A 26,123-nucleotide genomic window follows, 5' to 3' on the forward strand; every position below is an offset into this window, starting at 1 on the left:
GTTTCTTATATTTTTTTTCTTTTCCTTCTGAATACACAATTGTAGATTTAGGCCAGGTGTGGTCGCTCATGCCTGTAATCCTAGCACTCTGGGAGGCTGAGTCAGGTGGATTTCTTGAACTCAGGTGTTTGAGACCAGCCTGAGCAAAAGTGAGACCTTGTCTCTACTAAAAATAGAAAAATTAACTGGGTGTTATGGCCGTGGATACCTGTAGTCCCATTTCCTTGGGAGGCTGAGACAAGGGGATTGCTGAAGCCCAAGAGTTTGAGGTTGCTGTGAGCTATGATGATACTATTGGCACTCTACCTAGGGTGGCAGAGTGAGGCTCTGTCTCAAAAAAAAAAAAAAAAATTGTAGATTTAGACAAGAGTTTTCAGAGTAACATTTCTTAATTTCTTATAGGCATTTGCAAGTAAAATCACTGGCATGCTGTTAGAATTATCCCCAGCTCAGCTGCTTCTCCTTCTAGCAAGTGAAGATTCTCTGAGAGCAAGAGTGGATGAGGCCATGGAACTCATAATTGCACATGGACGGTAATGCATACAATTGAGAAGGCATTTCAGTTGAAACATCAGTTACTTTATTTTGAGTATGAGGGTGTCATCATACAGGGTGGACATAAAGTTCGTGTGCAGTGCAAATCACACGTGACCTTTAGGTCTAGTCTGTTTCTTAACATTTATACCATAAAGCACAGACGTTATTTATTTTTTGTGACAGAATCTTGCTCTGTCACCCTTGCTAGTGTGTAGTGGCATCATCACAGCTCACTACAGCCTCAAACTGATGGGCTCAAGTCACCCTCCTGTATCAGCCTCCCAAGTAGCTGTACCACCACACCTGGATAATTTCTTTTATTTATTTATTTTTTAGTAGAGATGGGGTCCTGTTCTTGCTTAGGCTAGTCTCAAGCTCCTGAGCTCAAGGGATCTTCCCACCTTGGCCTCCCAGACAAGATTTTAAAAATTATTTTAAATGATGGCTTAAAATCCACAAGTGAGCAACAGCTGAGTTTCTCATGTATTATTAAAAACATAGCATTTTAGTAGTCACTTAGATTCTAAAATGTCTTTTATGTACCTGATATTTAGAAAATACATGGAAAAAGTAATCTCAGATTCATCAGAATATCCTTATAGTAGGGGCCATAGTATACCTCAAAGAATCTTAGGATAATCCTAAATTCTTATGATAAATGTAGAATTTCTTTCAGGCTTTCTGATTTATGTTAAAAATTCATTAAAGTTTTGCTTTCTATTCTGTATTTCTTTTAATAGAAAATCTAAAAATATCTAACAGATTACTTATCCCTCTTTTTCCAAAGTGACAAGTAAAAGTGACATTAAGAAGGTATGCCAAAGGGGAAAGAAAAAGAAGATATGCCATACTTATTCTGTGGCTTTTATCCTGGGGCTACTGTAATAATCAGTTGAAGCTTTGAAGTGTTTATTATTTTAGATACAATTTCTATTTTTTCTTCCTAATCATGATTTCGAATAAGGAATTTACATCAGATAAGTAAGCAAGTAGGCTGAGCACTGGAATGGAATAGCCACTTCAGAGCCTTTGAATAGTCCAAGCCAAAGAAGTTTCTTTGTTGTTGTCACTACTTTTCTTCTCTGGATATTTATGGACTGTTTCTTTATTCCTCTGCCCTGTGTCTAGAGCTGTCAGCATACTGACATAGCTCAGCCCATTATCAAAAAAGTTGAGAATAATGTGAATTTTTGACAAAAAGATTTTTACAAATACATGTGTTTCAAGTTCAGTAGTGTCTTCTATTGCTTGTAACTAATACACAATATTGGCTGCTTTTAGTTGGTTTTATAGAGTGAATTTAGTATTGAAAAATCATTAAATTCACTATAGAGAATTTGGTTCTTACTGTGATTGCTTTCTGAGCATTTTTCTGTTCTACAATGCTTCCTCTGAGCTTAAGTTTCCATACCTATATGAAGACTGCATTTATTTTGTTTTAAATCAGGTAACCTCTATCCCATTATCTTGAATCATATATGTAACATCTAGTGCTTTTTTTTTTTTTAAATCATAGCTATGTACATTAATGTAATCATGGGGTACAATGTGCTGGTTTTATACAATTTGAAATATTTTCATCAAACTGATTAACATAGCCTTCATGGCATTTTCTTACTGTGTTAAGACATTTATATTCTACATTTACTAAGTTTCACACATACCCTTGTAAGATGCACTGTAGGTATTTATAAGTATCTAGTGTACTTAATCACAATAATCCAGTGGGTTTTGGACATTTCTGCTCCTAGAACTGGATTATTGTGATTAAGTACACCAGATACTTATAAATGATTTCAAAACTTATTTTAACTTTCAAAACTTATTTATAAATACATACTGGGTTTTGGACATTTCTGCTCCTAGAACTGGATTATTGTGATTAAGTACACCAGATACTTATAAATGATTTCAAAACATAAAATCCATTTATAAATCCTTATAAGTTTAAATCAGTATGTTCTTTAGTAAATTCTTGATGTTCTAGTTATTGAGAATGTGAAAGGCTTTTTGTTTGTTTTTAGGGAAAATGGAGCTGATAGTATCCTAGATCTTGGATTATTAGACTCCTCAGAAAAGGTACAGGTAAGCGATATTTTTATACATGTGCGCTTAGAATTTAAATTATAAGGAAATCTGAAGGAACAAAAGATTTATGAAGAAATTATCTTTATAAGTAAAATGCATAATTACAGCAGAAAGAAGCAAAAATAGGTATACAAGTCATGTACAGAATCAAGTAGTGAAATTGGTTAGTTTAGGGTTTAGTATAACGCTACTCACTAGCTGCCTCCATTTCAGCATAGCTTTAATTTGGAGATGCAATGAACTGAATAGTAGAGAAGTATAAAATCATAGGACTCATTCCTCTTAAAACATCTGGTACCAACAGTGCAGAAAAATAGGACATATTATGATATAGTAATAAGGGAGGCTTTTTAGTGCATGGTGTATTTCATTGCACGCATTTCATTCTTAGGCTATCTAAAAACTTGCTATGCCAGCCAAAGTGGAGCAAGCCCACCATAATCTTATCTCTTATGCTGATAACACCTAAAACTTCTGGACACAATGCAAAGAGGGAACCGCCTAAAATTCTGAAAAGTAAACAATAGCATACAGATTGGAGAAGGAAGTCAAAACTTGAGAAGTAACCAGTAAAGTATCATTTCAGACAGAGAGGGTAAAGCTGATCCTTGTTATTCTATCTTAGCTGAAGCTGATAGTAAAGACTTTGAGAACTAAAGTCTAAACCACTGCCCAAGTGTTATATATGCAGGCCAGACCCAAACAGCATAATAAAAGCTTTGAAAACTTAACTGGCATTGAAACCACTATACACAGAAAGTGACACTTCCAGTTTGAAACCTAACTAAATTAATACACCTACTAAAGTACCCTCCCATCATCATTCTCCATATCAATTTAACAAGACCCAGAGTTTCTAGGTTAATATTCAAAATATCCAGGATACACTCTAAAATTACTCAGCTATGAGATGACTTGTGTTGAAATTATCAAAGACTTTATCTCCATAAGATAAAGGTGAATACTAATGAATGGAAAGATTGAACCTCTAACTTTAATAGAGAACCAAGGGAAATTTTTAGTACAGCATCTGAAAGAAAAATATTCACTGGATGGGTCAATAGCAGAACAAGGGTGACAGTGGAAGGATAGGTGGAAATTATCCTTTCTGAAGAAGAGATAGATTAAAAGATTTAAATCCAAAGAACAGTTTCAGGGACTCATGGGATAGTATCAAAAGTTTTAACATTGATGTCATTGGAGTACTTGAAGGAAAAGAAGAAAGAAATAGCTATAGAAAAAATAATAACTAAAACCTTCCTGAATTTGGTAAAAGGCATAAATATACAGATTCATGGTCAGTGAACTCCAAACAGGATAAACTGAAAGAAGACACTGTCCAGACATACTATAGTCAAACTTTGTTAAAACACATATTGTTGAAAGTAGACAAAGAATAGTGTATTATAGAAGATAGTGATTTAAAAGACAGTGAATTTCTCATCAGAAACAATGGGAGCCAGAAGACAATGGAAACTTATTAAGAGTGTGGTAAGATTATTAATACAGAATTCTTTATCCAGTGAAAATATCTTTCAGACATTAAAGTGAAAGAAGGTAACCTCTATTGCATTTAGTGGTTTTTGATTTTTTAAATTAAATTTTTTTAAAATTTCAGATTAATATGAGGTGATTAGGTTACATTGTTTGAGTTTGTAAAGTGAAGTCCAGTTGCAGTTGAGTCCTTCCCCCCGGCAATGTGCCACAGACCTCTACATTGTACCCATTGTACTCTCTCCTTGCCTTCCCTATCAAGTGATTTTAATAACAGATGTTAAAGACTTAATATGCGCAAGTTTTGTGTACTCTTATTTCTAAAAGGGCAAAATTTAAAAGTTTTCTTTACCTTTAGTATTGTTACACACATTTAAATATGAATGTTGCTTTACCTGTCTGAGTTATGTTTGAATGATTTCAGAGAATGAGTTCACATATTTGTTTTTTTAAAAGCGAACCTAGGGTGCTTAATTTTGGATATTCTCTAAAACTAGGAAAACCGAAAGCGTCATGGTTCTAGTCGAAGTGTAGTAGATATGGATTTAGATGATACAGACGATGGTGATGACAATGCCCCTTTGTTTTACCAACCTGGGAAAAGAGGATTTTATACTCCAAGACCTGGCAAAAACACAGAAGCAAGGTTGAATTGTTTCAGAAACATTGGCAGGTAAAATAAGTCTAATTTTATATTTGAATTTTTAAAAAATTTGAATTTATAAATTTTCTGAAATATATTAGTTATAAAAAATACATATGCTCTGTTTTATATTAGATAGAAATAAGGCTGTAGATAATTTCTTGAACTTTTAAAAAATTTTTTTATTAAATCATAACTTTGTACATTGATGCATTTATGGGGTTCAGGGTACTGCTTCAATATACAATGTGAAATGCTTACATGGAACTAAGTAATACATCAATCACAATTATACTCATTTCTTAATAGTTTTGAAATGTACCACTGCATCATGCACATTAGGCGAGGTCCCCCCAAATACCCTCCCTCCCTTGCATATCCCCCCTTTTCTCCCCCCTCTCTCCTCTTCCCTTCTACTTTCTGGACTATAGTTATGTTTTGCCTTTTGCATGAGTGTGTAAGTGGTTATATTTTGATTTCATAGTAGCATTGAGTACAATGGATACTTTTTATTCCATTCTTGAGATACTTTACTAGGAAGAATATGTTCCAGCTCCATCCAGGTAAACATAAAAGATGTGAAGTCTCTGTCTTTTTTATGGCTGCATAGTATTCCATGGTGTACATATACCACAATTTGTTAATCCATTCATGAATTCATGTGCACTTGGGCTGTTTCCATGTCTTGGCTATTATGAATTGGGCTGCAATAAACATTCTGGTACAAATGTCTTTGTTGTAAAATAATTTTTGATCATCTGGGTATATACCTAGTAGAGGAATTGCAGGATCAAACGGTAGGTCTACTTTTAGTTCCTTGAGTGTTCTCCAAAATTCCTTCCAAAAGGGCCATATTAGCTTGCATTCCACCGGCAGTGTAGAAGGGTTCCTTTCTCTCCACATCCACACGAACATCTGTAGTTTGGGAATTTTGTGATGTGGGCTAATCTTACTGGATTTAGATATCTCAAAGTGGTTTTGATTTGGATTTCTCTGATGATTAAGGATGATGAGCATTTTTTCGTGTATTTATAGGCCTTGTGCCTGTCTTAATCAGAGAAGTTTCTGTTCATGTCTCTTGGCCACATAGAAATGGGGTTACTTATTCTTTTCTTATTGATTAGTTTGAGTTCTCTGTAGATTTTAGTTATCAGACCTTTGTCAGAAGTATAAAGTGAAAAACTCTTCTCCCAATCTGAAGGTTGTCTGCTTTACTTACTGTGCTCTTGGATGTGCAAAAGCTTTTTAGTTTGATCAGATCCCAGTAATGTATTTTTGGTGTTGCTTCAATTGCCCAGGGGGTCTACCTCATAAAATATTCGCCCAGGCAGATTTCTTCAAGTCTTTTCCCTGCACTCTCTTCTAGTATTTTTATAGTTTCATGTCTTAAGTTTAAATCTTTTATCCAATGAGAATCAATTTTTGTTAATGGTGAAAGGTGGGGGTCCAATTTCAGTCTTTTACAGGTCTCCAGCCAGTATACCCAGCACCATTTGTTAAATGAATATTTTTCCCCCACTGAATATTTTTGATAGGCTTGTAGAAGATCAAATGACCATAGGTAGTTGGGTTCATATCTTGGTTCTCTGTTCTGTTCCATAAATCTGCTGCTCTGTTTTTGTGCCAGTACCATGCGATTTTGATCACTATAGATTTATAGTATAGTTTAAAGTCTGGTAATGTGACGCCTCCTGATTTGTTCTTATTTCTGAGTAATATATTTGCTATTCAAGGTTTTTTCTCATTCCATATAAAACAAAGTACTATTTTTTCAAGTTCTTTAAGGTATGACAATGGTGCTTTAATAGGGATTACATTAAATGTGTAGATTGCTTTGGGTAATATGTACATTTTAACAATGTTTATTCTTCCCAGCCATGAGCATGGTGTGTTTTTCCTTTTGTTAACAACTTTTCTCAGAGTTTCATAGTTCTCTTTATAGAGATCTTTCATGTTCTTTATTAGGTAAATTCCTAGATATTTCATCTTCTTTGGCACTATTGTAAAAGGAATAGAGTCCTTGATTGTTTCTTCAGCTTGACTGTTGTTTGCATATATAAAAGCTACTGACTTGTAAGTATTGATTTTGTATCCTGAGATGCTGCTGTATTCCTTGGTCACTTCTAAGAGTTTTAAAGTTGAGTCCCTGGCATTTTCCAGGTACAGGATCATGTCATCAGCAACAAGTGAGAGTCTGAGCTTCTCTGACCCTATTTGGATACCCTTGATCGCCTTCTCTTGCCTGATTGCAATGTCTAAGACTTCCATTACTGTGTTGAGTAGCAGTGGAGACAGTGGGCATCCTTGCCTCATTCCTGATCTGAGTGGAAATGTTTTCAATTTTACACTATTCTTAATGGTATTGGCTATGGGTTTGCTGTAGATGGCTTCTATCAGTTTAAGAAATGTCCCTTCTATGCCTATTTTCTTAAGAATTCTGATCATGAAAGGATGCTGAATATTATCAAAGGCCTTTTCTGCATCAATTGAGAGAATCATATGGTCTTTGTTTTTTATTATATTGATGTGATGTATTATATTTATAGATCTGCCTATGTTGAACTCAACTCTGTAACCGTGGAATAAAACCAACTTGATCATGGTATATTTTTTTTGATGTGTTGTTGAATTCTGTTTGCTAAGATCTTATTGAATATTTTTGCATTGATATTCATTAATGATATTGGTCTACAATTTTCTTTCTTTGTTGGTCTTTTCCTGGTTTGGGTATCAGGGTGATATTTGTTTCATAGAATGTGTTGGGAAGTATTCCTTCTTTTTCTATGCTTTGGAAAAGGTTGTATAATACAGTTCTAACTAGTTCCTCTTGAAAGGTTTGGTAGAATTCAGATGTGAAGCCTTCTGGTCCTGGACTTTTCTTTTTAGGGAGATTTTGTATTGTTGATGCTATTTCAGTGCTTGATATAGGTCTATTCAAGATTTCTAATTCTTTCTGGTTGAGTGTAGGAAGGTGGCCTGCTTCCAGGTATTGGTTCATTTCCTTCAGATTTTCATATTTCTGGGAATAGAGATTTTTGTAGTAATCATTGAGGATTTTTGGAATTTCTGAAGTGTGTTTTTTCTCCTTTATCGTTTCTGATAGACAATATTAGAGATTTTACTTTTCTACTTCTGGTTAGGTTGGCTAAAGGTTTATCAATTTTGTTAATCTTTTCAGAAAACCAACTTTTGTTTCATTGATCTTCTGAATGATTCTTTTGTTTTCAATTTCATTTAATTCTGCCCTAATTTTGGTTATTTCTTTTCTTCTGAGGGGCTTGGGGTTGTAATGTTCTTCCTTTTTCAGTTGGTTGAGATGATCCAGTAAGTTGTTGGCTTCCTCTTTTTCTGTTTTCTTGATGAAGGCTTCCAATGCTATAAATTTCCCTCTTAGGACTGCCTTTGCAGTATCCCACAGGTTTTGATAATTTGTGTCTTTGTTATCATTTTGTTCCAAAAACTTGCTGATTTCCTTCTTAATCTCATCTTTGACCCAGCTATCATTCAGCCTAAGATTATTTAGCTTCCATGATTTTGTTTGAGTATGAAGATTCCTATTGCTGTTGAATTCAGCTTTTATTCTGTGGTGGTCCAAGAAGATATAAGGAATAATTTCTATACTTTTAAATTTGCTGAGGTTAGACTTGTGTCGTAGGATATGATCAGTTTCTTGAAATATTATATGTATATTTATGTATGTGTTCGGGGGTTATATGTATTCTAGAATTATCTTTGAATTTAAATCTTATTTTCCTGTGGTTTTGTTATTAGGATTCTTGGACTATGTCTGTTACAGAATGAACTATGTCCTATTACATTGAATAGACATGTAATTAAAGTGTTGCTTGGCAGAAAAGTAAGTGATTTTGATGAACCTAACTCTCTTTACAGTTATACATTTTTATTATAATAAAATGCTAACATACTGTTATGGCATTTGCTTATTATTAAATTTCAAAGTAGTACAGCCACGATAATTTTCAAACATTTCATGATATAATTACCGTCAATTAAAACAAAAATTAAAAATTAAAAAAAATGACACAGTTAAAGTCTCTATGTATTGGGAGGTGGCATGGCAGCATGGGTAACACAGGTGGGCTTGGGGGAGTCTGACAAACCTGCATCAAATTGCAAACAAATCCCCTAACATTGCAGCATATTTTCTCATTTATATAGGGTAAAGAAAACAGCACATAGTTTATAGACTGTAGTGTATTTGCCTGGGAGATTCTAAGTGCTCAATAAGATTTCTCCATTATTATTATGTTGAAAAGAGCATTCCAACTTAAACAATATATATATAAAAGTTATAAGGAGGTAGCAAAAAATCTAAGATATATAGCACAGTATGCTTAACATTTATCTCTGGGTGATGGAATTAGCTTGATTACTGCCAATGTCCCTAAAGTTTCTTCAAAGAAATTACTTTGACATAAAACATTATACAGTAAGTCTTCACTTATTAATACCTTGGAATACTGGAAACTGCAGCTTTAAGCAAATCAACATAAAACCAAACCAGTTTTATTTTCCTCATCAACATTATAGTAAAATGACATTTCACTTAAAGCTGCAGTTTCCAAGACCTTTTCTATAGCATTAAATGAGGATTTACTTTATAATCTTTTCTAGAGCTGCATATCACCCATCTGGTATAAATTAGCATTATTAAAACTATAATCTAATAACTTCTCTTTAATCAAACCCACCAAGGAATATTGTTTTCTATTAGCACATTTGTATAATACTATGTTATATATTTTTTTTAACCCTGACCCCATTGAGTTCTTACAGTGTTCCAGCTAAAAAGTTCTCATGTAAGAAATAACTAGACTCAAAGCCCAGCAACATAAAAATGTTGATATATTGAGTCTTTAGCAAAGTATAGCGAATAGCTTAAAAACCCAATATTGTGACCTTGGACAAGTTACTGATTTCTTTGAGCATCGTATTAACTAGATTTTAAAAAATTTATATTTTATGATTGCCAATAATAAATAGGATACATATTCCTGAATAAACTGCTATACATAATCAGTGGTTTTGGAAATGTTTTTGAAACTTAAAAACCATTATTGGCTTTATATTTTTTCAGAATAACACTTTTTGTACTTTGAAAATTGAATATATTGTCAGAGCTAATGAGCTCTTTAAATTGGTTGTTATATATATTCAGTAGAAAATTATTTTATATCAGCATGTCCAAATTAGATAAAATTCCTTATGAGATATAAATTTACTAAAGAATTGAATATGTTTCTTTCACAATTGAGTTTCATATGATTATTTCCTTAGGTCAATTGGCATGACTTTGCTTTTTTTGATCCTGTAATGTACGAGAGTTTGCGGCAACTAATCCTGGCTTCTCAGAGTTCAGATGCTGATGCTGTTTTCTCAGCAATGGATTTGGCATTTGCAATTGACTTGTGTAAAGAAGAGGGTGGAGGACAGGTAAAGCAAATACACAATATCCTGATTCTGGCAAGAGAATTTGGTTAGTCTTGTTGTTCTTGTCTTATACAGAAACAGTTTAATTAGAGACCAAGAAAGAGCAATGTACACATGCATGCATACATACACATACACACACACACACACGTACACGTACACAGGAGGAAAAAGATACAGTAGGAGGTAAACTAAGAGATGGGTCAAGAGTTAGTGAGGCAAACTGAGATGCATAAGGGCTTTTTGTTTGGCCTGAAATATTTGTATCTCTTAGATATTTATCAGATAAAGCATCAGCTTTGTATTTGAAAAGCTTTTAGGAAACAGTTTTGTGAATTGTTAATACTGCTTTGATAAGATTGCCTTTATATAATTCTGCTAAATTTTTCACAGGTTGAGCTCATTCCTAATGGTGTAAATATACCAGTCACTCCTCAGAATGTGTATGAGTATGTACGAAAATATGCAGAACACAGAATGTTGGTAGTTGCAGAACAGCCATTGCATGTAAGTATTTTCTAGAAAGTGTTATGTGATCTGATGAGGCTATTTTATCTTCCTATGTGGTAAACTAGTTCTGTATATTCAACTTGTTAATAAAAGGTCAAAATTTCCAAACCAAAATGAATTGATTTACTATGTAAATTATATTTCAGAATCCAAACCAAATATCCCTTTTGATTTACTTGGTAAAACCATGTAATTATCAGAAAGTAGCTTTGGTAAACACAGTTTGTAAAGGGTGCTTGTGGAGCTAAAATGACTGTTTTTAGGGTCCTACCTCTCTACCCATACTTTGGGTGACCTGCTAGAAGGACTTATAGGCAGCTGTACCTAACAGTTATTATTTATTGTGGTAATAGGACCCATAGCAACATCAGCCACGGAAAAAGATAGATTAGGCAGGGTAATCCAGATACATGCAGGGTCATGGCTGTCACAAAGAACACACTTCTTTGTCCACCAGTGAAATGAAGCAACACGTGCACATTGTTTGTGCTTGGGGGAGCCCACTTAAGAATTAGAGCTCAGAGTTTTTATTGGAGATTAACCCTGTCACCACTTTTCTCTTTTACTGCTTATGCAACCAGCCATGATTACTAAAATTCCATACTCTCAGAGGAAAGCACCTGTTTGGTTTGAATCATGTTGTTTGTACAAATAATATAGGCAGTCTGGTACAGCAGGGTTTATTGCCCCAGGCATTCAAAACAGTCTTATTGGTAATATAGGGTAATATAGGGTAATATAGGGAACATTCCAAATCAAGTTCTCAAACACCAGCCGAGGACCAGCCCTGCAATCAAGCCCTTCTAAAGAGTAATAACAGACCTACTACGTTAACTCTTTTCCTTAACCACGGTAAAATGTTATATAGATTTAGGCCTGATGGTTTCACATGTTTCTGATCCCTATAAAACAATAATTGTGTAGACTCTGGAGTTCAAATCACAGCTCTACCACCCTTTAGGTCAGTGTTTTTCCAGCCCTTTTTATCTCATGGCACACTTGAACCTATAGTCAAACTTCCCTTATGTTGATCCAAAAAAAGAGTTAAAAAAAAGAATATAACTTACTGTGCTTTGAACTTCTTTCAAAAATAATTTAAAAATTTTCTTGGCACACCTAAGATTCTTTCATGACACACCAGTTGAAAATCACCCCTGTAGATGTAAGTATTAATGTTAGCAAATTACTAAAGCTCTTTATACAAATGGTATACGCAATCCGGTACAGCAGGGTTCCCTCTTCTACAAAATGAGGATAAGATTAAATGAATTAAGAAAGATACTTAGAACATTTCCTGACACACAATAGTAACCCTCTAGATTTTGAATTTGTGTCTGGGAGATTTGTTGTTGTCATTACCATACCTTTCCTAGGCTGCTGACCAGATAGCACTTACGACAAATTGAAACTTCTTACTTAATGGCTAGCCTTATTTGTTTTAACATTATTTAAAACATTTCAGTTAGCTACTAATATATATAATACTTCACTTTTGAACCTGTAGCCTATTCAATATGTCTTTTTTCCTTCTTTGCCTTTCTCTTTTTTGAATCTGTTAATAAATTCAAAATAAAGAAATTTTTTGCTCTCTAGTTTAAAATGCCATTCTTTGAGAAGGTTGTAAAGACTACATATAGGAGTTAACAATGTAAATATGCTACATGGAAAATGAAGTACTGATTGCAATAAAAAATATTTTTTTGAAATTCTCTAGGCAATGAGAAAAGGTCTACTAGATGTGCTTCCAAAAAATTCATTAGAAGATTTAACAGCGGAAGATTTTAGGCTTTTGGTAAATGGCTGTGGTGAAGTTAATGTGCAAATGCTGATCAGTTTTACCTCTTTCAATGATGAATCAGGTAGGACATTTTAAAAAATGTTTACTTAAGGAATGTACTATCTAGATAGTTTGGTGAGTAAGCATTTTCTGAGTTTCTGGTCCTTGATCTAATTTACAGGGCTTGGCATTAAATTTTTTTTTACATTATTTTTAAGCATAGGGTTGAACTAAGTATTTTGATGGCTTAGCATTAGGTTATTCTTAATTCTTTTACTTCTTAATTTTTCTTGGTTTTTAAAAATATATGGCTTAGTGTAAATATGAATAAAACATTTTCATGGGAATTGTATAAAAAGGATTCATATATACTTATTAAGAAAAAAAAATCCCATGTGACAGTTCTACTGGCCTTCCTGATTCATGTATCTTAATCTCCCTAGTGAAGGAATTTGATGACATGTTTGCTTTATAGAGGTAGACCCAGATCACACTTATAAAAACATAACAACACATAAACACATGGAGAATCTATGAAGAACAAAGATTGGTACCTATAATCCTCTTAGATAAATCTTCACTATACTTTGGAAGCTCCAAGATGTTCACTATAAAAAGTTTATACCTGGATGGCCCCTGTGGCTCAGTGAGTAGGGCACTGGCTTCATATACTGAGGGTGGTGGGTTTGAACCCGGCCTCAGCCAAACTGCAACAACAACAAAAAAAAACAGCCAGGCATTGTGGTGGATGCCTGTAGTCCCAGCTACTTGGGAGGCTCAGGCAAGAGAATCGCCTAAGCCCAAGAGCTGGAGATTAACGTGAGCTGTGATGCCACAGCACTCTACCAAGGGCGACAAAGTGAGATTCTGTCTCAAAAACAAACAAAAGAAAAAGTTTAAGACTATGATGTCTTACCCTGGAGGTATAAACTATGTATCGGTTTATATATGATATACATATATGTCTATGTATTGGTACATAAAGGTACCATTTTTTTCCCTTTTTCCTATTTTGTAAGAAGATTGAGCCAAATTGTAGTAAGTTAAATTTGGATAAGTGTTCTTGTTTTTTCTTTTTAAAATATATAGGTTGCTGTATAATAGTTTTTGTGCTACTTTTAAATATAGTTTTTAGTACTAAGGTGAGAATTTGTCACATCTATAAACCAAAAATCTAGGAGGGAAAACAAAATGTCTAAAGAAACTGCCTTAAGACTTTGCCACTTCAGGTATGATCCTCAGATTAACAGTGTAGGCATCATCTGGAAGCTTTTTAGAATTGTATTGTAACATCACTCATGTTACCTTCCTTCAGCCCCAAAGACCCAGTGAATGAATGATCTGCATTATATAAGGATTCCCATGTCATTTATTAACTCATTAAAATTTGAAAAATACTGGGTTTAGGTCATGGACTGAATCATGATTTACAGATTGGGTTAAAGTTATTGTGATTATCCATTCTGAGGCTAGTGATTCTTTTTTTTTTTTTGTTTTGGTCATCTTGAGTTAGGATAGACTGATAAACTGTAGAGAAGTTTTACATTGTATAAATGGTCTTTATTTTCTGTATTAAGAATTAGACTAATCTTCAATAACATTTTAATTTTGTATCTTTTTTTTTTTTATAAGAAGGTCAGCAGTATTCTGAAGATATAACTGAGACAGTAATGTCTATTGAGTTTATATTCTTTCTTAGGAGAAAATGCTGAGAAGCTGTTACAGTTCAAGCGTTGGTTCTGGTCAATAGTAGAGAAGATGAGCATGACAGAACGACAAGATCTTGTAAGTTAAATTTGTAGGAGATATAAAATTTTAAAATACTGTGCCTTTGCAGTTTGTAATGTTAGTCATTTTAATTTCAGAAATTTTTAAAAATAAAAGGCAGTTTTTGTTCTTGTACTCCATATAATAGAATATCTGAATTACTCTAAAGCTTTAAGCAAAGTTAAGTAGTATTTAGATATTAATATGCTGTCCTTCTTTCCCTAAGATGATACCACCTTGCTGTTGGAACATGTTTTCTTTCCCTATCATAGTGCTTACTCCTTATATTCATACTTAATCCTTTTGACTGGTGGCAAGCTCTGACAAAATTTCTGAAGAGTCTTTTGACAGCTGTTCACTAGGAAAAAAGTAGCTTAATTGTGCTATGTGGATATTAAATTCTACTTCTTATCAGCACAGAGCCCCAGGCAACTTCGAATTATAAATTAAATTAGATAACAGAAGTTTTGATCTTAGTGGAAAGTCTACCAACTCAGTGAACTTTTGTCTGTCCTCAAGGATGCCTGTTAACCAAATCAACCTGCCCGTTAATCTTAAAAGGCAGTTTACTCTAGACTTTCTTGTCAAAATGTGAAGGTCATTTCTTATCCAGAAAACCCCAAAAATCTTTTCTATACTCATTCTTCATGGTTCTCCGGGACATTTCCCCTATCTAACCAGTCTTAGGTCTTTAAACCAGACCACTCATGGAATGTTTAAAAGCGATGCAATTTCTACGGTATATATACCTGCTTTATTTGAATGATGAGAAGCAGTTATTTGTGCAGGAAAAGAACACAACTTTCAGACTCCCATTTACCTTCATTCAAGCAGGAGCTTATTTGGGGGGTAGTGGAGGGAAGGAGGGAAGTTTTTGCTGTTAGTACTCCTGAATCTTTACATGGCTTTAAGAGCTTTCCTCCTCTACTGTGGTGAAATAGGTTGTTCAGCAGTCCTTAGCTGCCACCTGATTCAGTTCTTGTCTTTTCTCTATCCTGGTAATTTTGACTTACAGCGTTCCTCAGGTAGTTTTGATATATTGGGTCAGCATTTGACTTTCCCAGTCTTACTTCTTAAAGTCCTTACCAGTGCCAGTACCTCATCTGTCCCTGTTTGGTTTCATAATCACTCAGATAGCTTATTTGGGTTTACCACCTGTAGTCAGTCTTTGAATTCAGTATACCTATTGCCCTAAGACAAGACCCTTATCAGTTCTGTAATGGAAATAATTTGCTGTTGTGAGGTCTACATTTTAGAACTATTTTAATCTATTCTCTAGTTTCAGCTTTCTGTTTTTAAGCCATATCCTCAGTTTAGTCAGCCCACTTTAGTTTCTGCTGTCTACTGAAAGAAAATTTTGCTAACTACTTAACCTTAATAAAAAGAAAATCTCCTTCAGTAAAAACCTCAAAATTTCCTGTCAACAGCTTTAATTTGTGAGCTTCACAGCTTAAAGTCTTGAAAATCTGTTCCTAGGGCTTTAGCATTTTATCAAGGTGTCTCCACCCCGTACACTCTTGTGCCTTCTCCCCTTCTGAGATGTATTATTCTGTTGTGCCTGAGGAGCTGAAGGACACAAGAGGGTTTCCCAAATAATGTTCCCATGAATTATTAGTCCTATAAATTATTAAGATGTCTGGGGTTATTGGGTAAGACTACACAGTTTAATTTCCTCTTGGAGAGTCATAGTTCACTAGTAAAAGTTTTGAGAAGTCCTCTCATATCTCTCTTATTCCAACTTCTTAGAGGTCCAGTGACGTAGTCATCTACCTTGGTTAACAACATTTCTTTGAAGAAACACTTTATGTTAAGCTTGTTTCTGTCTACAGAATGAGTGGATTTGGGCTGTCTTCATTTACAGAGAACCTTTCAAATTCTTATGTATTTCTCTTTGGATTTTGTAGATCCTGATACTTGGGGGGAGTTTTTTTCTTATTCCTTCCTATAGCATTCTAAATGAGGTTTTTCATACAACTATGCTTCAGGAAATAACATTAGTTTGTTTAGATTTCCTTGTCACTCTGGGAAATTGGATGTACTTCACTGTTTAGTTGTGCGCTATAAATGCATTAGATTAAAAAAGCTTTTCCGTAGGAGAGAGACACTGTCTTATTATGACTGAAGAATGGTACGTGCGTATGAATTGATGAGGAATTAACCTATGTGTTCAGAGAAATCAGTATTTCAGGGAAGTATATCCTTGGTTATTACATTTAGGTTAAAAAGTAAAGTAGAAGTTAACATTTATTATTTTAAAAAGTTAACATTTATTGGGCTTCATTTATTTACACTGTGTTGCATACAATATTATAGATATATAGTAAAACTCAGGGGTAATATGGTTTATTACATGAATTTTGATGTACAGATGCTCTCCAACCCTTAATTACTAAAAAATTATTCTGTATTACCAGGTAGCACTGATAATACTGGATTGTTTTTGATACTAGATAAAATGCAAAATAACTTTACATAACCTGTGTGAGTTTTGAACCTAAGACCATATATTTTGTTTGGAGGCCTTGTGCCTCTTTTCCCATTGATATTCACTCTGTAGAATTTAGCTGCGATTTAAAAACCACTTAGTACAATAGCCTTATGTCACAGGTGAGAAAACTGAGGCCCTGAGACAGAAAGTCACTTTTTCATTTTGTGATACTTTTTTCTTCTGCTAACTCATTAAACACACTTTTTAAAGAAAAAGTACTTTACCACAGTCACCTTTTATTTTCTTTGTATCCCTTTTGAATGAGGTATGAGTGATACCTTTCCTTTTTAGTATAATAAATTTAAAACCCATTTCAAAATAATATCCACTACCTCCTATAGGTTTTAACATCAGAACAAGGCTCTGTGTTTATTGCCAGAATTAAGAGTTGAATATTCATCTGTTAAAAGCCAAAATTATAATTATTACATTCCTGTTTAGGTTTACTTTTGGACATCAAGCCCGTCATTACCAGCCAGTGAAGAAGGATTCCAGCCTATGCCCTCAATCACAATAAGACCACCAGATGACCAACATCTTCCTACTGCAAATACTTGTATTTCTCGACTTTACGTCCCACTCTATTCCTCTAAACAGATTCTCAAACAGAAATTGCTACTCGCCATTAAGACCAAGAATTTTGGTTTTGTGTAGAGTATAAAAAGTGTGTATTGCTGTGTAATATTACTAGCTAATTTTGTAGATTTTTTTCCATTTGTCTATAAAAATTTATGGAAGTTAATGCTGTCATACCCCACTGGTGGTACCTTCAAGAGGTTACATGCAAACATTCCTTGCTGAGTTTGTAGCTTAAAGGCCTGAGGAGCCCTGGCAACATTTGGCTATAATGGTTTGCTAGTCAACAACTTCTGGGTCTTGCCCCAGCCAAAGATGACAGCAGAACAACATAATTTACACTGTGATTTATCTTTTTTCTGAGGGGGAAAAATGTAAAATGTTCTGATAATTCACTGCTGCCTTTGTGGAAAGTGTTTCAGCAAAGGTTATTGTATAGAGGGAATAGGGAATTTCAAAATAAAAAATTAAGTATGTTCTGTGTTTTCATTTTAACTTTTTTTATGGTGTTTAATTTGTGGTTGGCTGCAATTGTGTATCATGTATTTGGAACTTGTAAAAAGTTCTTTGACATTCAGATCTTAGAGATGAAATCACTTTTACCTATAAAAACCACTTTTATTGCGGTTTTGGCTGCATTGAACTCTAGGATATTAAATGATATCACTAATATTTTGCATGTAATTTGTTCATTTAAGTGAGGGCACTTTTTTGTACATACAATGGGGCCAATGCACAATACTTTAACACAGTCACCTTTTTTTTTTCTTTGTATCCCTATGAGCAGTCAGGAGGTTACTGCACTTCAGTTCGAACTAGACATTTGTACTAAGGTATTTCAGTTATGTAAACTCAGCCTGGGCACTTTCTGATAACTGTAAAATGTTTTATAAGATCATGATTATTGAAGATACATTTTGGAAAATTTTAAATGTTCGTGAGCAGCTTAACTACTTTTGTATCTAGCCTTTTTTAAGTATCTTGTTACATTTACTTTTTTAAATAAAATTACAGAAGAAATGTCAAGTAATATTGAAGAAACAATAGTTTTTATTTATGTAGTTGTACATTTTTAAACTAAGGGCAATATACTGACATGGTTATGTGCATAAAAATTTTGATTTAACGTACTGAAAGTTTATATACTTATGGACTATAAGAAACAGAAAAAAATCAGTCCACATTTTACAGTTAGCAGAGAATCCTGAATGGCACTGGCCAGGCCACATTTTCTTTTTATAAATGAGAGAAGTGAAGTGTGACCCCTACTTGGCATAGGAAGTTAACTTACACTTGATAACTAAGTGACAGGTCCTTTTTTGATGACCCATTAATTATGTAGCTAGGACCAATATCCTTAAATTCTTGTGATCATAGTAGCTTTATTCAATGACATAATAAGGAAAGCTGTTTTCTTCAGTAAGTCTTCAATAAAGACTTTAGTCACTTTACATATTACAAATGAGAGAAATTCTCTGGAATCTCTACTACTTTACAGTTCCTTTATAGGCCTTCTGGCCTTGGGGATAACTTTCATGTTCAAAGGCACTATGCTTTTATTATATAACTTCCTTCAAAAGACTGAACTACATGATATCCTTAGCCCTGTTGATATAAAAAATATTTAAAACTGAATGATAGTAGTGAAATTCATTGTATTAAAACTTATATAACACGCTGTATTAGATGTGTGTAAATTAGCCAAAGGTTCTCTTACAAAGTGAGACATTGGTTTTTATGTCTAAATGCTATTTCTGAATAAATGAAATAGTAATTAGATTAAGAGCTGATAAGCAATGTGTTTGAAAGATAAAATTTATCACCTTAACTTCTGTATGCACACTATGGGACTGATAAAACATTAAATGAGAACAAACTAGACAGATATGATTAGGACATTTGAAACCCTAATTGTGAATTTATTTTTAATAGTTATTGAAAGAATGAAAATACTTAAAATAATGCACAATGTCTTAAGTCTTCCTAAATCAAGATTTTGGTTAAAATGCTTTCAGTAATACTAAAAGCAGAGGGAGTCCTTTTAAAAAGTAAACCATTAAAACGGTTCTAAATGTAAAATAAAGCCATGTAAATGTAAAATAAAGTTCTCTTTTGGTCTTGTTTAGTGATTAAATTTAATAAAACTGAAAATAAATTCAGGAAGAGAAGACCAAGAATGAACTTTACTGAGGGTTTTCTGAATTTTAAGCTTACCTTGTAGAATAGCTTACTAGGGCAGACTTGAAAGGGTCTTTTGAGAGAATGATTTCAATATTTAGTATTTGCCCCCCCTCCAACATTCCATATCCCATAAAGATAAGACTATTTTTATGTGTTAAAAGATAGCAATTTCTAGGTTTAAATTCAAATTGAGATATTCCCTTGAGACAGTTCTCTTGTTTTTGTGTTAATACAATTCAGTTGTGCGGTTTATTAATTCAAATTCTTAAGTATTGCTCATCCTCTCAACTCCTTTACTGTTAGTAAGCCTTTGATGGAAGCCATAAATCTTCATTCTTAATAGAGCATCCCTGGTGAAAATACCCCAAAGAGGATTCCTTTTTATTTAGAAATGTAATTCCTCCTGCTGCAAATCTGCTGAGAACCAAATCTTTCCTACTTAAAACCTACGAAAAACTACATCTGTTCATAATCTAGTTCCAAATTGGGTTCTTCTTCCTGATAAAGAGGCTGGTTGGAAGTACCTTTGGTAGACTGCACCTGGGTAGTGTTTGACGCTATTTCTAATATTTACATCACCGTAAATGTGTAGGCATGAACATAGAGATTAATTCTTTAAACACTAATCAGTGTAAAAGTGTATTTAAAATGTGACTTATTATCAAGATTTTACATTAAATATAAGCAAATTATCTTTCTTTACCTCAAAATCCAAAAAACTTTAGACTATCAATTACAAAATGAAATCTGTCTTAATGAGCAACTTTTATTGAGTACTTACGTGCTATGCACTTCGCAAAGTCCATAGTTATCTCATTTTATTCTACAAAATGGACTATCACCATCCTCACTGACAAAAAACTGAGACACAGGCTAAACAACTTATTCAAGGTTACACAGCTAGTTATTGCTGAAGTGAGTCCCTCAGGCATTCTGGAACTTGCATTTCTAAACATGGGGCTATACATTTTATAAAAAGTATGATTGTAAGTGAGTTGGTTATAGAATAATGAAATATTCCAATAACAGTCCTGGCTACGTTATGAAAAGGCAGTAATTTATTTTTGCTAAAGATGTCTAAAAAATTTTTTTGAGCTTCATAATTTTCCCTAAGGACAATAATTAGAAATCCGAAGCTGTGGGAATTATCTAAAATCAGCCATGATACTTACCTTTTAAGTCCAAATGTTTTTAAAACAAACAGCATCATAATGAAAACCTGACTTTCTGTTCTTAAGTTTAATTACACGGTATAAAGAGGTGCTTGCTCTAAAAAAAAATAAATATGTCTTTCATGGGTAAAATAACTCTTATTTCCTGAATCTTTTTCAGAATGTATCTTTGATTATTTCTAGTTGTACTGTTACTTGGTAACTTTGATACAAGTAGCATCTCTTCAGGAAAAACATCAGGTCATGTATTTGTATGTGAAATACTTTCTCAAAGGGGAAGCTGAAGTTTGGCTACTTAAATGATTAAATTGGTTTACCATTCTCTGGATAAGGGTATAGTTTTGGTTTGATGTGTTTATAGAGTACTATGAGTTAGCTCTAAGAAAGCAAAAACAAAGCACCTCATGCTCCCTGACCACCAACTACATTTATAATTTTTGTTTTGTCTAATAAGCACTACTATGACCTATAGAAATGAGAGGCTTATATAATGATCACCTTTAATGTATTCATTTAGTAACTTTAAGGAATAGCTAGATCTATGTTATTTTTCCTTAAAAAATTCTGTCCACATAAAAAAACAGATAACAGTATTCCTCTCAAGCAATTACAAATTGTCTAAAAATATAGGCATTGAAGTCCAAGTACAATAAAGTGTAGAGGCTTTGATTCCTAGAGTGTCTATCTGATCCTCTAGGCTGCACAGACTAGCAGTTACAAAATTAAGATCAGCAAACACTCAAAAAAGCACAACAGAATGGAGCCATTTAAAAAGATACAGCCAAAGTTGACAAAATTTAGGATGTTAAACTAAATTTTGTAACTTGAAGTACAGGGTTTTGAAGGCAATAAGCATTCAAATATTTGTTGAATGAAAGAATTTCTTAAAAGTGTCAAATATCTGGAACTACTATATTATTTTTTTCAGTAAATGAAGTGATAGAGCACTGTAAAGAAAGCCATGGTCCTTGACTTGGATAAGAGGTAATTAAGTTTTCTTGGTTATACAAACTTTTTGGAAGCATCCTGAAAGACTTTGAAGCATAGTGATTCTTTTATTTTTAAAATAAAACTTTAAGGCTGGGCCTGGTGGCTCACGCTTGTGATCTCAGCACTCTAGGAGGCCACGTCGGGTGGATTGCTTGAGCTTAGGAGTTCAAGACTAACCTGAGCAAGAGCAAGAGGAAGACCCTGTCTCTGAAAAATTAGCCTGGCATCACAGCAGGTGCCTATAGTCCCAGCTACTCAGGAGGCTGAGGCAGAACTACTTAGCCCAAGAGTTAGAAGTTGCAGTGAGCTACAATGATGCCAGGATGACAAAGTGAGCTCTTTCAAAAAATAAAACTTAAGCAGAACTATCTTGGAACATGTAGGTAAGGGAGGAAAAAACTTGCCAAAATTAAGGTATAACAGCTGAAGGTTTACAGTGATTTGAGGGAAGTGAAAACAAGATTTTCATGCAGCTTTTTTGGTCATTCTTTACTTTTACCTCTTAACGCTATGCTCTCACTGAGAGTAACAAGGGACTGGCAGCCCCTGCCTTCCCACAGCCGTGACTTTACCGTAAAATATTCAGAGCATAAGCCAAATCAATTCTACCATCCTTGGTCCATGTACCATCTGAAAGTTCTTGCTTACTGTCTAGTGACCATAAGCACAGAAGCTATCAGAAACTTCTGTTCTTGTTTACTTCTCTAAGTCTAGTGAATAGAACATTGCTTGGTTTAAAAAATGTTTACAAATCAATAAATTTACTAGTCACTAAGTTGGAAACATGGAGTTATATTCAATTTCTTGCCTTCAAATTAACCACTAACTGCTACCTTAAACCAAATCCTTGTATCTTGAATTCATCTATTTCTCTCCACATTGACTTATCATTAACTTGTAAGTCACTACCATCTTATATTACTTAACAGCCCACTAATTGGATTGTTTATTTTGCTCCCTTCAATATGTAGAGGAAGAATAATCTTTCTGAAATGCGTGTCAGTCTAATCACCTGTTTAAAATACACTGACTTTCCAGTTATGTAAGATGAAATTCACAGAATCTTGTTTTACAACCTATCTTTACTTGATCCCTTGTTATACTGAAAGACTTACAGTTCCCTAGTTGGGCACCCTCTGTCACCTTGGAGCCCATATTTACTGGTTCCTATGACCTTACTGTCCTCTCTCTATGGTCCCTCATCTTGGAACAGCTAATTCCTATTCATATTCAGAATCCAGTTTGGCTACCTCCCCAAGCAGCTCTTCTGCCCTCTATCCCACACCTTAACAAAGCTGGTTTGGATACTATTCCTTTGTACTGCTTCAGAACTACAAAACTTGCTTTTTCCTTCTACTCTTTTAAGTTCCCGAAGTCTAAAAATTGTACATCACTTACCTCTCCCTTTTCAGTGCTCAATATAATGTTAGTATTTATCGATGAATGAATTCAAGTAAACCAACTCCAGTTTAGGAACATACTGTTGATTTTATCTCATTTGGAGGTCTGTACCTATGAAATGTTAAGTCTTACCTATCCTTCTCTGTGACCAAAAACTACTTACTGTCCTATTAATGCTCCCACACATATTACAAAGTAGTCTCAACTTCCTTTCTTCTGCATTTAACTTAGCAACTTAGTCTGAAATAGTTAAGGGAGAAAATGTTCTTAGTACTGTACTTTGAACATTTTGTAAAGAACCTGTATTGCTTGCCGGTTCTTTTGAGAAAAGTGCTTTGCTTATGAATGTGAAATACGGTGAAGTATGCCTAAGTATGGCTTTGAGGTTGCAAGAACTAGAAACATCTAAGCCTGAGCCAGTCACATCTGGACCACATTACTAGATACCCTCAGTTGGATGTGTCATGAGCATCCTGATCTCAACACAGCCTCAAATGAACTCATTTTCCTACTAAGATTTCATGGGTGAAAGGCACTGTTAACAGTTTAGTGTTTTACTTAGAAACTTGTAGTCAGTTGGGTGTGGTGGCTCATGTATGTACTAGGAAGCCCAGGTGGGAGGCTTCCATGAGGGGCAAGAGTTTGAGATCAGCCTGAGCAAGATCAAGACCCTACCAAAAAATAGAAAAATTAGCTGTGCATAGTAGTACACACCTGAGGCAGAAGAAACACTTTAGCCTAGAAGTTTGAGGATGCAGTAAGCAATGATGATGCTACTGCACTCTAGCCCAGGTGACAGAGATACAATTCTCCCTCTACCATACTCTATCCTTGTTCACTCTTCTAAGCCCAATGAATAGAACATTGCCTGGTTTGAAAGATGTTTACAAATCAATTACCTAGTTACTGAGTTGGAAACATGGAATTATATTCAACTTCTTTCCTCCACATTCAAATTAACCACCAAATCTCTGTCACCTGGGCTAGAGTGCGCTAGCGTCATCATTGCTTACTGCATCCTCAAACACCAAATTATCCAACTACTGATCAAGTCATGTTGTGTATATTTATTTAACTCACATGCAAGTCTCTGCATTCCCCACTGCCACTGCTTTATTTTAAGCCAGCATTATTCTGCATCTGGACTATTCCAATTTGCTAGAATTTCTCTATCTCCAAATTTGTCACTTTCCTGCACACTGTAGGCATTCCTGAATGATAAATGAATGGCTTGTTAAATATAGACTCATTTACTTTAGTGATTCTCAAACTAGGGTTCAGGATCTGACAGTTTTCTACAAGGACTTTGATTCTTTATTCACATACAGTGTCTTGGATTACCTTGATGAGCATTTATAATGACAATGATTTCAAGCAATAGAGTCAAAGTTAAAAGGGAAAATTTAATATGTAAATGATACATTCCTTCCTCATGAAAGGCAGATAAAGAGTTGTTAGGGAAAAGTAGTTATCTATCCCCCATGGCTGAAATGCAAAAGAACATGCTTAATTAATGGTCACTACAAATTTCACATTAATGCAATGAAGTTTTAGCAAAGCAACATTACCATTAAGGTCACAAATTTGAATTTTACCACGTCTACAGTCTTGATGTATTTATATATTTATTTTTATTGTTTAGGTGTATAAAGCTTTAAGAATAAGTTGTTTATAACTGGTCTGTTTGTACATGCTTAAGTAACAATACGTATATAGTTTAAACCAATACCAAAGTGGCTGTGAAAATATTTTTTTAAAGAGGTTGAGACATTCAATTAAGTTTGAGAAATGAGGGTTTACCCATTGAATGGTACACAGTAACAGTAGCCTGAAATCATATATTTTCTATAGAATAGGCTATATTAGCTTGTTAGGTAGGTCATTACCACACAAATCTCTCTGAAGTAGGATGAAGGCTGATCCAGTTACTTTGCATAACACATTATCCTGAAGCTAATAGCTTAAAACAACCATTTACTATGCTCATGTATTCTTTGAGTTAAGAATTTGGACAGGACACAGGATGGCTTATTTTTGCTCTGTGATGTCTTGGGTTTCCATTGGAAGATGTGATGGCTAGGAGCTGGAATCCTCTGAAGACTTGTTCATTCAAAATCTAGAAGTTGTTGCTGCTGGCTGGTGCTTCAGTGACTTTCCATATGAACTTCTCACATGGTCTGTTTGAGCTAGTTTTGGTTTCCTCTAGCATGGTGCCTGTGGGAAAGGGATCCTCAAACCTTAGATACCCCCTTAGCATAAAAAAGCACAGCCATTTTAGTGAGGTACCCATTCAGAGGAATTGGGCCAAAGAGTCAAATTCATTGAGCCAAAGATCAAACCACAGAATAATGGCCAAGCCAGAGGTCCAGGTCGAACTGCAGAACGATGGTTAAAGCCCCATCTCTCCAGAATATTGTAGGGCAATTACTCCTGGAATGTTGCAAGCATGGACTTTCACCCTGGCTGGTGGCCTTTTTTAGGAGGTAGACCCTCACATGGCTATCCTCACTCACGTTCATGCTGTACTGATAAACTTGATAAAGATGCTTGCAACTGGGAGGAGCCGGCTGACTCTGGCCCCGGACTGGCCTCCTTTCCTTTCTATGGACTATCACCCCATTTATATCCCTTACCAAACAGTACCTACATCTAACCAAGGATAAGCTTCCCAAAGGAGAAAGAACCAGGCAAAAGGTGTATATACTGTTCTTTATGAAATAGGGTTAAAAGTCATGTAGAGTCATGTATCAATGATGGGGATACATTATGAGAAATGTGTCAGGAGGTGATTTCACTGTGCCCACATTATAGAGTATATTTACACAAACCTAGGTAGCATGGTCTACTACATATATTGCTCCGAGGCTACAACCCTGTACAGCATGTTACTATATTGAATACTGTAGGCAAAAGTAACACAATGGTAAGTATTTGTGTATATAAATATACCTAAACATAGGAAGGGAACAGTAAAAATATGGTATGAAAAATTTAAAAATTGGTATACCTGTATAGGGCACTTACCTTCAATGGCGAGTACAGGACTAG

The 26,123-nt window shown here is 34.5% G+C and overlaps 1 protein-coding gene across 3 annotated transcripts in view; it reads left to right on the forward strand.

Annotated features, from left to right (window-relative positions):
• UBR5 (ubiquitin protein ligase E3 component n-recognin 5) overlaps positions 1 to 18,361 on the forward strand; it is a 153,338-nt gene extending 134,977 nt beyond the window's left edge. For all 3 annotated transcript variants that reach the window (XM_023517422.1, XM_023517434.1, XM_023517425.1), the window contains exons 51-59: positions 403 to 533; positions 2,562 to 2,622; positions 4,617 to 4,792; positions 8,534 to 8,618; positions 10,061 to 10,216; positions 10,607 to 10,720; positions 12,438 to 12,582; positions 14,200 to 14,285; positions 17,197 to 18,361. In XM_023517422.1, the coding sequence (XP_023373190.1) occupies positions 403 to 533; positions 2,562 to 2,622; positions 4,617 to 4,792; positions 8,534 to 8,618; positions 10,061 to 10,216; positions 10,607 to 10,720; positions 12,438 to 12,582; positions 14,200 to 14,285; positions 17,197 to 17,409 (1,167 nt within the window). In that variant the 3' untranslated portion in view covers positions 17,410 to 18,361. The remainder of the gene's footprint in view (positions 1 to 402; positions 534 to 2,561; positions 2,623 to 4,616; positions 4,793 to 8,533; positions 8,619 to 10,060; positions 10,217 to 10,606; positions 10,721 to 12,437; positions 12,583 to 14,199; positions 14,286 to 17,196) is intronic.
• The last annotated feature ends 7,762 nt before the right edge of the window (positions 18,362 to 26,123 follow it).

This window comes from Otolemur garnettii, unplaced genomic scaffold (genome assembly GCF_000181295.1).
Source record: "Otolemur garnettii isolate 467f Iridium unplaced genomic scaffold, OtoGar3 scaffold00004, whole genome shotgun sequence".
NCBI classification, from domain to species: Eukaryota; Metazoa; Chordata; class Mammalia; order Primates; family Galagidae; genus Otolemur; species Otolemur garnettii.